Raw genomic sequence first — 18824 nt, forward strand, 5'->3', positions numbered from 1 at the left:
ATTAACATGTCTACCAGAAGACCTGTATAAAAACATTTATAGCAGCTTTATTCATAATAACCGAAAGAGGGAAACACCTGAAGTCATCAACAGGACAATGGATAAACAATCTGTGGTATCCTCATACAGCAAAATACTACTCAGCAATAAAAAATAATAAACTACTTGGATGAATCTCAAAAGCTTTATGCTGAATCAAAGAAGCCAGGCCCAAAAGAATGCATACTGAATGATTATATGAAGTTCCAGAACAGGCAAAACTAATATACAGTTGAAAAAACCAGAAGAGTGATTGCTTCTGTGGTAGGAGGCAATGGAAAAAGCCAGGAAGGTACATGAGTGAACTTCCTGGGGTGATGGAAATGTTCTGAATCTTGAAAGGGGTTTGGGTTATACAGGTGTAAGCATCTGTCAAATTCTCAAACGGTACACTTAAGAATTTTAAAGTTCAGTACGTGTAAATTTTTGTTAAATTAAAACAAAAAAAATAACTCTGGTTCATGTTATGCACACCAAACTATTTGGGGAGTGGGGGAACAAACAAAAGATGCATTTTAGCTATTTCTGTAGAGAAGTTTTCTTCCCCTCTCCAACACCCAGCCCTTCTTCCCTTCAAATCCTGGACCCATGAACCACAGAATCCACTATCTCATGTAAATTCCTTAAGCCATACACTTGACCATACCAGTTCTTTTATTATTGGCCTTGAACCAATCCTATAATTTGATTCTTTTCCTAGTCTCCAACATTTTGACTCAGGAGATCTTAATTTGGGAGAAACAAGGACAAAAATCCTGCTAACTGGATGCTTTACAGACACCTCAAGGTGAACATACCAATCATCAAATACATGGCCTAATAATCATACAGATATTAAGTAGCAGATAGCCTACAGATACAAGCTTAGTATATTTATTCTCCTTATCCCCTTTTTACAAATAGCAACCAAGAGGTCAACAACTTGACTAAGGTTACTCAGGCAGTACACATGGCAGTCAGGATTGTGCCTGAGACAGCAATAACAAGCAATGAACTCTCCCCAACCACTTATTACACAGTGCTCACCTACTCTGTATTAATGAGCTTTTTAATTATAAAAATCATAATACAGCAAAACGCCAATATATTTAGTGACTGACACACACAATCCTTACAAATTTTGGAATCTAAGATAAGGTGAAAGCGAACACACACTCTTAGTGTCTCGTACTGCAGAATGGGTTATTTTCAATAGAGTGCTATAACCTGAATACTTCGCGAATCAAAATACATCAATCTCTGCTAAGTAACAATGGTATCTAAAATTAGCTGAAATCTGTTATTTCATTAAAATTCTCTCTCATTTGACCTCTCCTGAAAGCCCATCAAAATACTCACAAAAAGAAAAAAGAATCTTGAATCTTTTAGCAAAAATTCTGACTAACTATAACTAAATTAAGAAACATCTAGTGGTCTGAACACATTTGACATCTGAAACAAAAAAAGCTGCATTGGGCACAAAAGTGTCTCTCCAAACCTACCTTGCACCTAGATAAAAAACAGAGGGTAGGCAGAAAATTTGGGGCCACTACCTCATCAGTACCTCTTTCCTCAGAAATGTGGAGACTGTAGCTCCATGTGGAACACAGCCAGGGACAAAGGGGCTGGATGAGGCATCCTGGAATGCCAAGTTGGCAGTTGGCTGGAATGGAGAGAAGGAGAGAGGTGGGCCCAAGGAAGGGAGGAGGTGAAAGTGGTCTGTGAGATTAGTGCTTCATAAAGCTTTTGATAGTCAGTATACCAGAAAACAAAAACAAAATTAAAACCAAAAAACTTTCTCATAAAGCAAAGTTATACTAAATACACATCTTCAAGATAGCTAAAACTGAGCTACCAATATCAACCTGAGCCTCAGCTTAAGATCTTAGAAATTTTATCTTCAAAACATTGAAACTGGAGGGAAATGAGGAAAATCCACACAATCTGTCATCTGGCAAACACTAAACCACCAAGATGATGATCTCCTCATACAGGAATAAAGAGAAAAAGGTGGGCCCACAAAATTTTACTGAAAAATATAAAAGCTTGTCTAAGGAACAAGCCTATGCTATGTTAATCAGATACTAATTTCCTTATGTATACAAGCTAAGACAGATAACTCGTTTTTTAAATAACAAAGTCCACATACAGAACTTTTAATGACAAAACTGGTATGCTAAGAAAACTACAAAATTTTATATACTGTATTCAAAGATTGAATTTTTCTTTGTTTTTCAAGATAGTACAATACATTAATACAATACCCCAGCAGAGCCACAAGCAGAAGCTAACTCAGGAAGGAAAAGATACAGCCTCAAGACCAGTAACTGAGCCAAGTCTCCTGCCATATCCCAAACAGCATGACCAGGCAGGTTATACGCTTAGGCCAAACTGAAACAAGTCATGATCTTGGTGATTCTGATGAGTCAGAGGTACAACTACTAAACAGGTAAATAGGTAAACGGGAGACCAAAAGAAAGATCTGGAAAACAAAAGCCTCTCATTCTAAATGAGCCTTGCAAAGCAAAATATCAACAGATATGAAGATATTTAACACGAAGACATACAACAACTTCAATGAAAACATTTCATAATCAACAGAAGCTGTTACAGAAGGCTTTGTGTTTAAAAATATAAAATACACACCTAAAAAACCCAAGGGTCAATGAGAAAGTCACAAATGAAATTTTAATTAGAAACGAATGACAAATCGAAGTGCCATGTATCAAAACTTTACAACTAGGCTGAAATGTGTTTATAAAAAGGCTGAAAGGAGATCTGCATCCAACCCAAAGTAGTTAGAAAACAAACAACAGAATAATCTACAAACAGAAAGAATAATCCACCTGGTCCTGGGCTCTAATCTTTTAAGGGTTTACGTAATCAATCTTTTGGTCCCTACCTTATTCAAACTTTGATGTTCCGAATACATAGAACTGTTCCTAATAAAAACAACAGAACAAAATGGATGAAGTCACCAAGGTGACTGCCACTTAAGAAAACCCCAATGGCCAAGAAATGCACAAAACATGTCCTACCTCCCTAGTAAACAAGGAAATGCAAAATAAACCTCCAATGCCCATACCACCTCACAACCACCAGATTGGCAAAAATTTTAAAGTCAGTAAAATCAAGCACTGGGGGAAGGATAAAGAAAAAGGAGACCCTACTCCCACACTGGAGTGTTAAATTGTAAACCTACCCTGAAGGGCAATATTGCTACAATTTATAAATTTGAAGATACGTTGCATGCCATATAATCCAACAAGACCATTCCTAGGTAAATAAATACCCTAGAGAAAACACTGTACAGTGCACAGGGAGAAGTTCATAAACATTCACTTCAGCATGTATTCAAATCACAAAAAACAGCAGTCAACCCAAATGTACACTGAAAGTTAAAGGGATTAATTCTGGTAAATCTTCGTATGCACAGCAGTGAAGTTAAATACCCTATAGCTGCTGAAAAAGGCAAATGAGAAGAATTCATACAGTACTGATCCATTTACATAAATGTCAGAAACAGGCGAAAGTATACAGTAACCCAAGTGTAAAACAATTTGGAACAGTATTTTCTTATTCAAAGAAGTATGATTTTTTATGACAACCGTTAAAGGTACGTGAGGTTTTCTGGGTTGCCTGTTACACGCACGCGCACATGCACGCACGCACGCACGCACACACAATAGTTTCTACAGTAGGTTATTCTTGTGCTGGGTGTCCCCGAGCCCCCACCCCAAGATCTCCGTTCATCATCAGCACAACAAAGATTTTAATAAACTTTAAGGGTATTAAGCATGTAACCCTACCTCCTCCTCTGGAGGTTTAGATGTAACAAAGCGTGTCCTCTCTCGTCTCATCTTGCCACCTCCACTACCCACTCCAGAAGATAATCCATTGGCTGCGGGCATACTGAAATTTGGGTATGAAAAATCACTAGCAAAGAAAAAGAAAACAACTGATATATTACTTTGGTCATAACTTGTTATATAACTGAATACCTCAAAACCACAACTGCTAACAAGTAAACAATGTGATTTTAAAAATAGATTGATTTTTGGTGTGTAAAGGTTTCTCTTTCTTAATCCTCTTAAATTTCAAGTATATATATATATATATATATAAATCAACTATGGACGTCATACAGTAAATATGAGGAAGTTCAGCTGTATGTGAAATGGCATTACCTTTCTCGTTGTTCTCTATTTTGTCCTGGTGTTGTATTTTTTTCATATCCAGTCTAAAAAGAGAAGCATATACATTTACATGCTTGCTTATTTGCTCAAACTTTCCTAATAGCACTCTTACACCTATGAATTTTAACATCTGGAATCAGAAGTTTCATGATTTTTTAATGATTCCTAAAGTTTGACAATTATACCCTACCTTCTGAACAGTAACCAAGAGTTACACTACAATTGCAGGCATAAAATCTCACTGAACTCAACTGCCTTTTTCCCAAAACGGCAGCATAGAGATAGAATTAATATACTTACCAACCACAAAAATATTTTTGCTTGAGTGTGCAAGAAAATTCATAAGTATATTTCTTTTGAAATGATTCTTTGCAACTTAAAAGCCCCTTCATTAAAAAGGAACTAGACCCTGAGGGACCAAATTACCAGGCTGAGGGCTGTGGGGACCATGGTCTCTAGGAACATCTAGCTCAAATGGCATAACATTGTTTATATAAAAAAAAAAGTTCCACATTCTACTTTGGTGAGTAGAGTCTAGGGTCTTAAAAGCTTGTGAGCGGCCATCTAAGATACTCCACTGGTCTCACCCCGTCTGGAACAAGGGAGAATGAAGAAAACCAAAGAACTCCAACAGACTGAGTCCAGCACAAGATGGTGCCCAGCTACTACCACCGACTGCTCTGACAGGGATCACAATAAAGGGTCCCAGGCAGAGCAGGAGAAAAACGCAGAACAAAATTCTAACTCACAAAAAAAAAAAAAAAACTTACTTATTGGCCTGATAGACTGGGCAAACCCTGAGAGTACAGCTCCCAGACACCCTTTTAGCTCACAAATGAAGTCACTCCTGAGGTTCACCCTTCAACCAAAGATTGGACAGGCCCATGAAACAAAATGAGACTAAAGGGACACACCAGCCCAGGGGCAAGGACTAGAAGGCAGGAGGGGACAGGAAAGGTGGTAATAAGGAACCCCAGGTCGAGAAGGGAAGGTGTTGACGTGTCGTGGGGTTGGTAACCAACGTCACAAAATATGTGTACTAACTATTTAATGACAAGCTGGTTTGTTCTGTAAACGTTCACCTAAAGCACAATTAAAAAAAAAAAAAGGAACTAGAAATCATCTATATGAGACCAAATGGTCAAAAATTACTCTAACGCTAAGGTGAGAAGGTAAGGGGGCAGGGAAACTAGAGTACTGGAAATGATACAACCAGAACGGAATGAATGAGAATGATGATACATTGTGAAAAATGTGTAACCTGTAGAGAAATTGTTAAATGGGAAATCTAATTTGCTTGTAAACTTTCACCTTAAACACAGTAAAATATTTAAAAAAAAAAAGGAACTAAGGCTTCTTGGAGAAATGGCTGATTACATGGCTAGATGGCTGGGGTAAGAAATGTACAAGATGACCCTAGATTATTTTATAAGATTGAAAAGCAACATGGTGTTCAAAATATGATGAAGATACAGTCAGTAAAAGGATACAGAAACCAGTTTGAAGGCCAAATCTGGGACAACGTGATCATCGAAAGAAATAATGTTAATACAGGATTACAACCTATTGAATACAGGAATTCGAGTTGATACAAAAACATAAATACACAGATAAGTGAACACATAATTAGAGGAAAAACTCTTCCTTCAATAGAATGCCAACTAATAAAGGCAGAAGGAATGATCAAGGTAGAAAACTACCAAGTGGTGATCTACAAAATATTGATTCAAGCAAGAAATCACCAATAACGCTAAAGCTATTGAGTAGAAGGGATATTATATTCTCATCAAGGTATTTATTACAAAAAGTAAAACAGCAACTTTACCCTAGAGAAATCATACAGGTACCTTAATTGATGATGACATTACCAGTAAAAAAGTTACTGATATCATCTGCCTCCTGATAAGATATGCTAAGAACTCAGCACCTCTTTTGTGGCATTACTGCCAAAAGTCCGTAACTGGATCTAATACAGTAATAAGAAAACATCACAACATTTCAAATGAAAAACAGCATATAATAATTGGCTTGTATTCTTCAAAGACATTAATACTGTCAAGTACAAAGAAAAAAACAGAAGTTGTTCTAGATTAAAGGAGATGAAAGAGACATGACAACTAAATGCAAGACATGAGCTTGGATTTTCTTTTTGGACAAATGGCAACATCTAAATAAAATCTGTAGATTACAGTATTGTATCCATGTTAAGGTTCCGGTTTTGATAATTGTTCTACAGTTATGTAAATCAATTCTTTATCTGTAGGAATACAAAAAAATAAATGCAGTAAAATGTGGAGATCTTGTAATTGTTTTTACAAGTCTATAAATCTGAAATTATGTTAAAAAAATTTTAAAGGTCCAATTAAAAAGTATATACAGAGAAAGATACAGCAAGTATGGCAAAATGTTAACTGGTGAATCAAGCTAAAAAAGTGTATGGGTAATCACTATTATTTTTTCAACTTTTCTTTAAAATTTTTCTATGTGAACACAACAAACACTTATGATTCTAATTAAATGATACCATAAGAAAACAGACAAACCCAGGATGTAGGACATTTTATAAGGCAACTAGCCTGGCAGTCTCGTCAAAAACCAATTCCACTCCTAGGTATATACCATCCAAGAGAAATAAAAACGTATGCCCACATAAAAACTTGTACACAAATGTCCAAAACAGCATTATTATAGTCAAAGAGTGAAAACAACCAAAATGTCCACCACTGGATGAATGAACAAAATGTAGTCTATTCATACATGGAATATCATTCATCAATAAAAAGAAATGAAGTATTGATACATGCTACAACATCAACGAACCTTGAAAACATTACATTCAATGAGAACAGAATTTTAAATTCTCACGGGCTCTAGACTTTCTGGAGCCACAGAGGCTGGAAAACCCCTAAAACTACTGCTCTTAGATAATATTTAAACCTTAAACCAAAAATATTCCGTCTTCTTAAAACCAAATAGTCTAGGCTTAGCTAGTAAAAAATGTCTGCCTTGAGCATTATGCTCTTTGAAGAACTATCTATATGGGATCAAAGTCACAACAGCAACTTGAAAGATTACATAGGAACCTTAGGGGGCAGTGAATTTATATTAATGGGGGAGGAACAACTCAAAAAAAGGAGGGTGTACAACATAAAGAACGCAATCAATGTCACTAAAATCGTACATGTAGAAAACTGTTGAACTCGTGTATGTTTTGCTGTGTACATTCTCAACAACCAATGACGACAACAAAAACTATTTATGCTAAGTGAAAGAAGCCAGTCACAAAAGGCCATATATTGTATGATTCCATTTATATAAAATGTCCAGAACAGGCAAACTTATAGAAAGATTAATGGTTGTCAGAGTCTTAGGGAGGGGAGGAAGAAAAGGGAAAGGAGTGACTGCAAACAGGTATAGGATTTTTTTTGGTGGGTGGAGTTAGTGAGGAAAGTGTTCTAAAATTGATGGTGGTGATGGCTGCACAACTCTGAATATAGTAAAAATCACTTTAATTGGTTGTACAGTTGGTATGTAAATTATATCTCAATAAAACTATTAAAAAAAAAACCAGTGTGGTAAGGGAGAAAGTGAGGACTAGAAAGACAAAACCAAAAGCAATGTATGAACCTTACTTGGAACCTGGTTCAAAAAAAAATTTGAGTATGGATTTCTTGTTGTTAGTTACCATGGAGTCTATCCTGACTAATGACGACCCCATGTGTGCAGAGTAAAAATGCTCCTCAGGGTTTTCAAAGTTATGACCTTTTAGAAGCAGATCACCAGGTCTATCTTCCGAGGTGCCTCTAAATGGGCTGGAACAGCCAACCTAGTGGTTATATTCTTAACGGTTTGTGCCACCCAAGAGCTCTATGAATATGCACTAGACCCATAACCAAACCCACTGCCACTGAGTCAATTCCAACTCATAGCGACTCTATAGGACAAAAGTAGAACTGCCCCACAGGGCTTACAAGGTTGTAAATTTTTACGGAAGCAGACTGCCACATCTTTCTCCTGTGGAGCAGTTGGTGGGTTCCAACTGCCAACCTTTCAGTTAGCAGTCGAGCACTTAACCACTGCACCAGCAGGGCTCCTTATATATATCAGATAATGTTAGGAGAAATTAATATTAATCTCCCTAGATGTGGTAACACAGAATGAAGCCCTTGGGAGGTGCATGCCAAAGTACACAGGGGTGAACAGACATTTAAGAAATTTACTATCAGATAGTCCAACAACAACAAACGAAACACAGATAGCAAGTCTGGCAAAATTATTTCATCTAGGAAATGAGTATCTAAGTAATGCTGACTAGTAAATACTAAGTTAGAACATAACAGCTATTTTAAAGGCCTATCAATTCATAATCATAGCAAACAATTCAAAAACTTCATACATTATCCAGTTGCTTGACTGCAGTAGTAGAGCACATGTATTTTACTTTATGTTTATTCATTCTAGTCAATACTCAAAGACTCTGGTGAAAATAAAACACATACTCACATTGTGCTTTTTATCTATTCTTTGATTAGTCTTCCTCAATTCACCAGATGGCGTCAGAGATGGTTTAAAATAAACAGTTCGATTTGTTGCTATGGAAACTGGCTTTGGGGTCAGGAGTCTCTGAATAGGGGGATACTGAGAGTCCACCTTACAGGTAAACAGAAAGCGAAGACAAAGTTTTATTATTTATATATCAATGATACATATCTAAAAGTTATTTGACACTAGTTAATGTGACCTAGAGAAATACCCAGTGGATACAAACAAATGCTGAGAAAGAACTGACAGTAATAGAACCAAGACTATCTAACGGTTTATCTACTTATACACCTGGATATGTAATTTGAAAATAGTGTCACAGATAATTGTATTTTTTTCCAGACTCAATGACTTTTCACACACATGTGAACACATACGCAAGACAGACCTATATTTAAAACAGCTATACAAATCTAACCTTTCACAGACTGAATTTTAAGTATTAACTAAAATTGATGACATTTTCCCCAAATTACTATCTGAACTTTCTTCAGTTGCAAATTAAAATATTTTTAAAACTAGTAATGAAAGCACTTAATTCCAAAAAAAATGTTAGCAAATCTCCCTCCAAATTGATTTTCCCATGTTGGTTATTCAAAACAAAACAAAAAAAATACCTACAATTTAAGTCTACTTGTTAAAAACTGTTAAGACTCCCAGATTATGAAACAAAGTGGCTTTATCATCTAAGTATACAAATGTTCTGTCAATGGTCCCTTGCTACACTGAAACATAGTAAAAATCCTGCTAGAATAAGATGACTAAGGGCAAGAGCTTCTGCTCTGGCCAAAGATTATAATACTCTATGAATACAGTCCTTTCATTCAGCAGCAGCTGTGAACAGCACTGGTTTCCAGACAGAGTCTCTGTATAGTTGCTAGCTCTTCCCTAAATCCTCATCACAAGTGTAACCCTACAACTCAATGAGACAGTCTATTTTGTAGACTATTCTGATTACATCCGTGAAACATGAACTACAACATTGTATTCTGGCCTTTATGTCTCCTAACACCCATTAGTAAATTTTACTGATACTCTAATCAGTTATTAATAAAATTGTGCATGCAAATGTATTATGCTATAGGAATTTTTTTAATTTAGTTTTTTTCTAACAATCTGCTATAAATTCAGTCTGAGAAAATTAATTCTATCAGAGCAGCTAATAAGGAATTTCTTCTTGACTGATTACAAATTTCCAGGCAATTCTAAAAATTGTAAAGCTACTGTCCTCTAAGAAAAAACTAATTTTAGCTTTCTTTTCTGAACCAGAGTATCAGTAAGAATAATTATAATTTACTAGTATCCTATATACAGCTCCCACAATTAATTCATAGAATAAGATACTTTTAATCAATTACCTTTGGGCAACTCATTGTTTTAACAAACGCTTTCCTTTTCACAATTAAGCATCTAGGAATCTGTTCCCGTAGAGGATACTTAACTAGCCACAAATATAAGTAACAAAAAAGATACTTCTTTAATCCTAATTATCAACTTTTTGTTTTTATTTTTTCCAAAGTAACCTCCAAAGCTAATTGTAACCAAATGGAATACACTAAAAGGGCATCAATATGTAACCTACGTATTTTCTATTAAACCCAACATCTTGTAACAGCATCTTGGCTGACTGATGGGAGATGTGCCAATATGAAACTCTATTACACAGACTTGACATAATGTTGGTTAATGAGGCAAGTTTACATAGACGCCTATGATGAATAAGGACTTTAATTCGCAAGACTTCTAATTACTAAACACGTCAAAGCTTCATTCCCTTCTACCTAAAGACTGAAGATGGAAATGCCAAATAACCAAAAAAACTCTGAGCATCTACTACACATACAGCATTGTGCTGAGGCTTTGAGAAGAGGTTACAACGTTGGAGTAGAAAAACCCTGTTTACTTTCAATCATGGTCCCTAATGACTATCAACTAACTCCAATTTGTATATTTGCTAATTAAAAATAAACAATAAAACTGCTGGCACTTTAAGTAAGTGCTAAAGTCAAGTTACCTTTTCTCTTTTGGCCTGAAAATCTGTGATCTCTATCCCACTCCTATGAAGAGGCTGAAAAAATAGAATACTATTAGAATCAATGAAAAACATGACTCATCAGCAAAAAGAAAAAAAAACATATACATTTTAAAAGGTTTAAAGGTCAACTTACAGAATTCAGGGGTGAAGAAACAATAGATGGAATTCTTTTTGCATCCTGTTAATATTGAAATAATAACGAAATTAAGATTTTTCACTAAACTCAAAGGTAATTTGTTACAATTTGTTATACTCCTGTATTTAATCATGATCTTAAAAATTTACCGCTAGAGGACTTGACATCTTCTCTAAAGACTGTAATATTCGCCGGGCTGTTGAACTAGTCACACCATAAGATTGTGTATTGAGTTGCTTAGCTTTCATCTGTCTTCTGACTGGTGCCTGTAAAGTAAACCCTCCATCATTTTTTTGAATGTAAAATCTAAAGCACATTATTTCATACAATGAGAAATTTACCAAATAAAATGGATATCCAAAGTTAACAGTAATTCATCTCTGGGTGGTGCCATTAAGAGTTAAAGTTTAATTTCTTTTCTTTATGGCTTTCTTGAAAATATAATTCCTTGTCTGAGAAATTATTTTTATTACCAGAAAAAAAAGTGGTAAGATAGCATGTACCACTCTAAGAAAGATCTGCCAGCTATGTTAAAATGGGAAAAACAAGGTACTGGTAAAAAGTTCTAGTATTACCTTAATCCATTTTCCAAAAATAATGAGAACTGCATTAAAATATTATTATTTATCATAGGTATTATATAATTTTAATTATAAGTAAATACCAACATAGCTTAAAAAAAAAAAAACTACAATGGAAATTAAAAAATATAGTAAATACCAAGATAGCTACTAAAAAAAAAAACTACAATGGAAATTAAAAAATTTTACTACTACTAATGGATTGCTTCTCAAAATTTTATATAACAAAATTTTTTTTCAATATTCAGGCTATTTCTTAAAAAATGATGTTTTAACCTTCTCAAAATTGGGGTTGGGGGAAAAACCTTAAAAAGAACAGGTAAGTACCCATTAACACAAGGCAATGTTTACACACATCAATAGAACACTTCCTTTTCTCAAGAATGCATTACAGTCATCCCTCAGTATCGGTGGGGGATTGGTTCCAGGACCCACACCTCTATACCAAAATCTGTGGATGTTCAAGGGCCTTATATAAAATGGTGCATATAACCCACACATACCCTCCTGTATACTTTAAATCATTTCTAGATTACTCATCATACCAAATACAATGTAAATGCTCTGTACATAGTTGTTATATTATACTGTTCAGAGAATACCGAGAAGACGAGAGGCAAACAATGCCCGAACAACGAGTGCTGGAGAGAGGCTGAGGATCTGTGAAATGGTGGGAGGCTACAGCAGGGGATGCCAACTCATCACTTCATTCACCTGTATTCAGCATAAGTGCTCCGCATGTGGCAAATTCAAGTTATGCTTTTTGGAACTTTCTTTTTTCTATTTCTGAATATTTTCAATCTGCATTGGTTGACGCCACGAATTCGGAACCCTTGGATATAGAGGATCAACTGTATAACAGTCCAATAATCAAGTGGCTACCACAAAACACAGTAGTTTGGCTGAACCATTTCTTCTCCATATAAAATCAAAAACCAAACCCTTTGCCGTAGAGTCAATTCTGACTCATAGCGACCCTACAGGACAGGGTAGAATTGCCCTGTAGGGTTTCCAAAGAGCGCCTCGTAGATCCGAACTGTCAACCTTTTTGTTAGTAGTTGTAGCTCTTAACCACTACACCACACCAGGATTTCCTCTTCTCTATACAGCAATGATTAATATAAAAACAGATATACTATCACAAAACATAATCCAGTTTTTAGAAGGCACTTATAACATCTGAAAAATTGAACCATAATAAATAATGTTTATCTAATACCAAGGATTTATTTATCCTCAGAGGAGGTGCAACAGTCTACATTAGTTTTCTTATGAACCTGACGATCCATTAGGGATTGCTATTCGGGCTGAAGACTTTGACAAACGTGAGGCAACATCAAAAATCCTCCAGAAAAATATGACAGTCTGTCATTTCACTGGAACCTACTGGCATCTAAGGGCATCAGTTCACAAATCAATAAAACAGAGCTGATTTAGAGAACCTTTTATATGTCTCCCAGCTCTAACACTCTAAAAACAGAACAGCAAATAGATTTCATCCCAAGTGTAAATTATAATTACTTGGAAGCCTGTGTTGAGAATGATCCAAAGGGTCTATCAAGGCTCAGCATTTAAGAGTATAGGGTCCTATGAACAAGAGAGGACGAAGTGGCAGGAACATTCTGATTTAGGCTATTATACCAATCACAGGTTTGTGTCATCTTTTCTTCCCCTAACATGCTGAACTACTTTAACTGTTAAAATTTTAAAAACAGTTATCTGAACCAGCTGAAGCTTTAGAAAAAGCTCCCTGAGTAATTTCAATATCCAGTTAACACTTTCTTATAACAAAATATTACCCTCCATAAAAACACACACAGAAATATGCCTCATAATTTGTCAGGAGCCCTGGCAGCTCAGTGGTTAAGAGCTCAGCTGTCAGCCAATAAGACTGTCGGTTGGAATCCACCAGCTGCTCCTTGGAAACCTTACAGGGCAGTTCTACTCTGTCTTATATCCTCTAATTAAGAAAGCAAGTAACTACTCTAAAGAAAATATAAAAATCTTCAAATATACATGTTTCAGTCATTCCTGTGTTTGTCATGACCTTCTTTACACAGTTTTCTCTTCAAAAGCCTAAACGCTTATAATATTACTCCTCCATCTTTAAAATGTCAAAATCTGTAATGTACAGAAAAGCACTACAACGATGTACACACTAAATAGAATCTTTATGATCTAGAGAAACTTAGGACAAAGCATAGAGTGGTACAAACTACTTTAAATTGTTTTAAAAAGTAATCAATTTCCAATTGTTAACTGCTAATAAATGTAAATACAATTGATTTTATAAATTGATCTTGTTACCCTGTGACCTTGCTAAGCTCACTTATTATTAGTTCTGGTAGCATTTTTTGTAGAGTTGGGATTTTCTACAATAGCTAGGCATGTTGCCTGTAAACAGAAATAATTTTTTTCTTCCTTTCTAATCTATGTGCCTTATATTTGGTTTTCTTGCCTACAGCACTGGCTAGGACCTATAGTATGACGTTGAATAGGTGCAGTGAAAGCAGATATCCTTACCTGCTTCCCAATCTTGGGAAAGAATATTCAGTCTTTCACCAATAAGAATGATGCTAAAGATTTTTTGTGGATGTGCTTTACTAGGTTGAGGAAGGTCCCATGTACTTCTAGGTATGTTGAGAATTTTCAGTATGAGTGGATGTTGGATGTCTTTTTTTTTGCATCTATGGAGATGTTCCCATTATTTTTCTTCTTTAGTCTGTTTACATGGTGGATGACATTAATTTTCAAATAGTGAACCAACCCTGTATTCCCAGGATAAGCCCCAGTTGGTCGGGATGTATTATCCTTTTTATATGTTGGATTCAATTTGCAAATAGTTTGCTGACAACGTTTGCATCTATATTCATGAGATGTATCAGTCTCTAGTTTTCTCGTAATGTCTGGTTTTGGTATAAGGGTAATGGTGGCCTCCTAAAATGAGTTTGGAAGTGCTCTCTCCTCTTCTACTATGTGGAAGAGTTTGTGTAGAATTATTATTATTTCTTTCTTAAATATTTGTTAGAATTTTCCAAGAAAGCTATCTGGACCTGAAGTTTCCTTTGCTGGAAGATATTGTAACTATGAGTTCAGTTTATTTCATAAATAAAGGACTATCCAGGCTACCTATTTCTTCTTGACTAACAACAAATAACACGAAATACTTAGGTATAAATCTAACAAAATAACTGCAAGGTCTAACAAAATAAGTACAAGGTCTACAGAAACACTGATGGAAGGAAAAAACCCTAAGTAAATAAGAGAGATATACAATGGTCATGGATTGGAAGACTCAATTTTGCTAAGATGTCCATAACCCCCTAACTGATCCTTAGACTCAATGCAGTCCCAGCCAAAATCCCAGCAGACTTTTGTAGAAACCGACAAGCTGATTCTAAAATTTTAAAGAAAAGAAACGGACCTAGAAAGCCAAAACAAGCTTGAAAAAAGAACAAAGTTGGAGGACTCACATTACCTGATTTCAAGGCTTACAATAAAGCTACAGTAATCAAGACAGTGTTGTGTTGGCAAAAGCACACACACAGAGATCAAAAGAAAAAAATAGAAAATCCAGAAATAGAGCCAAGTATACGGTCAAGTGATTTTCAACAAAGGTGCAAAGGCAATTCAATGGGAAAAGGATAGTGTTTTCGACAAATGTTACCAGAACATCCACATGAAAAACAACGGACTTTGACCCATAAATCATACCACATACAAAAATTAACTCAAAATGAATCAGAGGCCTAAATTAAAATCTACCACTATAAAATGTCTAGGAGAAAATCTGTGATCCAGGTTTAGGAAAAGATGTCTTAGATATGACACCAAAAGCATAAACCACAGAAGAAAACAAAATGCCATCAAAAGCAAAAACTTCTCTACGAAAGACACTTAAGAAATGAAAAGACAAGCCAGAGAATGGGAGACAATATTTGCTAAACACGTATTTAATAAAAGACCTATACCCTGAATAAGGAATTCTCAAAACTCATTAGTAAGAAAACAACCCAATAAAAAAATGAGCCAAAGATTTGAACAGACACTCCACCAAAGAAAATATACCGATGGCAAATAAACACAAGAAAAGATGCTCAGCATGGTTATTCATTAGGAAAATGCAAACTAAAACCACAATGAGTTGGAGTTACCACTGCATGCCTATTAGAATGGCTAAAAAACAAAAACCAATGAGCTGACAACACCAAGTGCTGGTAAGGATGCAGAGCAACTGGAACTTTCTCACATTACTGGTGAAAATGGAATATCTGCCACTCTGGAACTCAATTTGGCATTTTATTATAAAGTTTAATATATACTTATCATGTGACCCAGCAATCCAACTCCTAGGTATTTACCCAAGAGAAATGATAATTAACGTTCACACAAAATGTTCATAGCAGCTTTATTCATAACTGCCAAAAACTGGAAGCAATCCAAGTGTCCTTTCACTGGTGAATGGATACATAAACTGCATTATATGCATACTACTGAGCAATAAGAAAGAACTAACTACTGATATATGCAAAAACACAGATGGCTCTTGAATGCATTATGCTAAGTGGAATAAGACTCAAAAGGCTACATATTGTATGACCACATTTATCTGACATTCTGGAAAAGTCAGGACTACAGGGAAAGAACACTTATCAGTGGTTTCCAGAGGGTGGAAGCGGCAAGAAGGGTACATAAGATGCACAAGAAAACTTTTGGGGGCAACAGAAATGCTCATTCAATATTCTGATTGCAGAGGTGATTACACAACTATGTTTACCAAAATTCACATACTCTAGGGAAAAATTTTACCGTACGTAATTTTACTTCAATAAAGAAACAATCATTGTACTTCCTTAGAGACAAATGCACATGTGTGTGCACGCATACACACACACACACAATCTAATGCACACAATGTTCACTTAGGTCTAATATAATATTCATATATTCCCTAAATGAAAAGAATCATTTGTAATCCATAGTTCTAAAATTTTACCAAAGAAAAAATGAACCAAGACTCTATTTTTGGAGTGCCAATACCTACTTACCCTTTCTCTATGTTTCAAAAATAGGTATAATTGGGAACCCAAGGTCAAGAAGGGAGAGTGTTGACGTATGGTAGTGTTGGTAACCAATCTCACAAAACAATATGTGTGCTAATTGTTTAATGAGATACTAGTTTGTTCTGTAAACCTTCATCTGAAGTAGAATAATAAAAAGATAAAAATCTAGTTATCAACCTTTCTCCTATTCAAACCAACCTGATAAGGTGTATTTCGTAGTTTAGGCTGCCTTACAGCAGCTGCTGCGCCACCATACGTTGTTTTTCCAGGATAAAAAGGAGAATCTCCAAGCTGACTTGTTTTAAGGACTGAAGAATTCCCAAGAGACTGCATAGAAACACAATGATAGATTATAAATAAACACTCAAAACTAATGTGATTAAATCCAATTATTGACTACTCACAGGGGAAAGTGCTCCAAAGGCAGACAAGTTGAATGCTGGCTTTTTTGAGCTGGTGGCAGTGTGCTGTGAGAGTGAATGAGAACGTTCGGCCTCTGGGGACCAGAGAGGTGGCACTGAAGTGTTCTTTGAAACAGCTATATCTGAAACAAAAATAGGTCATGCATATGAACAGCACCAATTACAAGGCCTTAGATTTTTAAAAATAGAAAATGAAAATTACAACTAAGACAGAAAAAAAAAATTCATTCCATGAAACTTAATTTTACTACCAAAATTATTTACTACAAATGCCAAGAATACCTTTATCAGAAGCTCTTGAAGAAAAACCACTGGTAGTTGAGATATTATCATCATCATGCTGAGAGGTAGAATCTTTGATTTCCTTTACAAGGGAAAATCCAGAACTGCCAATTGGGAATGCCGAGGAGGTGGATGGCTGACAGTGTAACGCAGGGGATTCCAACATGGAGAAATTCAGATGACTCCGATGAAGAGAAGGCCTTGTTAATACATCTGGATAATTTGAAGCAGTACTAGTTGTTGAGGGTTCTTAAAAGAAAAACATTAATATTATGAACCTAAAACTTAGAAAAAGCTATACACTATCACAACAAAATGGTCTCTAAGAAAACACACAACACAATGAATACAGCTTCAATTGAAGTCACTAAGGCTTCCCCAAAATAAATCAACTTAAGATGCTCTTTAGGAAAACAAGGTTTCAACTAACTGAAATTAATATACCTAACCTAGGGCCAAAATATATTTCAGTGATCACATACAACTCCTAACATTTCATGGCTCTTGATTTTTACTGAATTGATATTATAACACCTGCTCATAAAAAATGAAATTAAAAAGTCAAGTAAGTCAAAAAACAAGACTGTTCCTCCAGAAGCCACCATAGCTTTTACATTTGCATATCCTTCCAGAAACTTTATATGTATACACATACATACATTTTCCCTAAATACATAACTGTGGTATGTACTGTTACGTGATTTTTTTTCCACTTACAATATAATTTTGTCTCTACAAATATAGTACTCCCTTTAGAGACTACACTGTATTCCATCATACCATCCTACCAATTTACTATAGTTCTTTATGCAGTACTACATCAAACACACATGTACTTATATGCACATATTTGTAAGAATATTCTTTTGGATAAATCCGTGACTCACTAACTTTAAATATGTGTGAAAATTATGAGAAGAACAACAAAAAAATCTGATTAATTAAGTCTAAAGTTAGGCCCATAAATCAGCCTAAGCAGTCCCAAGTATCCTCAGAATCAACGGGATAAAGATTAATGTGGAATTGCTCTATCGTACGGGATGAGAGTGTATGCTCATCTTTGCTCATGACATATGGATCCAAAGATACCACAAATAGCAAATGACAATGTACATTTCCCCAGAGCTTCCAACACAGGATATTTCTATTCAGTCTAATGTCAAATGACATCATTATTTTATTTGCATTAGTTTAAATAAGAGATATTAAACATTCTTTCTTACATTCATTGGCCATTTATATGTCGTCTTCTATTAGCTGTTTATTGAAGTGGTCTCTTACTAATAAGATTAATCTTTTTCCTAGTTGGCTGACCCATTTAAGTTTTTGATACTAACTTTTGTAATACAGAAAATAACATTTACTCAAAATTGTATCTTGTTTACAGAGGTTTTTACCATTACAGAACTATAAAAATTTTCATAGATTTTTTTGGGGGGAGGGGAGGTACTCTGGCTTTTATTTCAGTATGTTTGTATCTTGACTTCATCCAGAATCAGTTATGATATAGGATGGACTCAGTTTCACTGTTTTCCAAATGGTTAGCCAG

General features: G+C 35.3%; 1 protein-coding gene across 3 annotated transcripts in view; it reads right to left on the reverse strand.

Annotated features, from left to right (window-relative positions):
- NUP153 (nucleoporin 153) overlaps positions 1-18824 on the reverse strand; it is a 75215-nt gene that overhangs the window by 34578 nt on the left and 21813 nt on the right. For all 3 annotated transcript variants that reach the window (XM_003416456.4, XM_010596193.3, XM_023555775.2), the window contains exons 3-11: positions 17276-17524; positions 16976-17115; positions 16770-16898; positions 11077-11193; positions 10925-10969; positions 10771-10824; positions 8718-8864; positions 4206-4258; positions 3828-3954 (exon numbers count right to left, since the gene is read on the reverse strand). In XM_003416456.4, coding sequence (XP_003416504.2) covers positions 3828-3954; positions 4206-4258; positions 8718-8864; positions 10771-10824; positions 10925-10969; positions 11077-11193; positions 16770-16898; positions 16976-17115; positions 17276-17524 — 1061 coding nt within the window. The remainder of the gene's footprint in view (positions 1-3827; positions 3955-4205; positions 4259-8717; positions 8865-10770; positions 10825-10924; positions 10970-11076; positions 11194-16769; positions 16899-16975; positions 17116-17275; positions 17525-18824) is intronic.

Source organism: Loxodonta africana, chromosome 1 (assembly GCF_030014295.1).
Source record: "Loxodonta africana isolate mLoxAfr1 chromosome 1, mLoxAfr1.hap2, whole genome shotgun sequence".
NCBI lineage: Eukaryota > Metazoa > Chordata > Mammalia > Proboscidea > Elephantidae > Loxodonta > Loxodonta africana.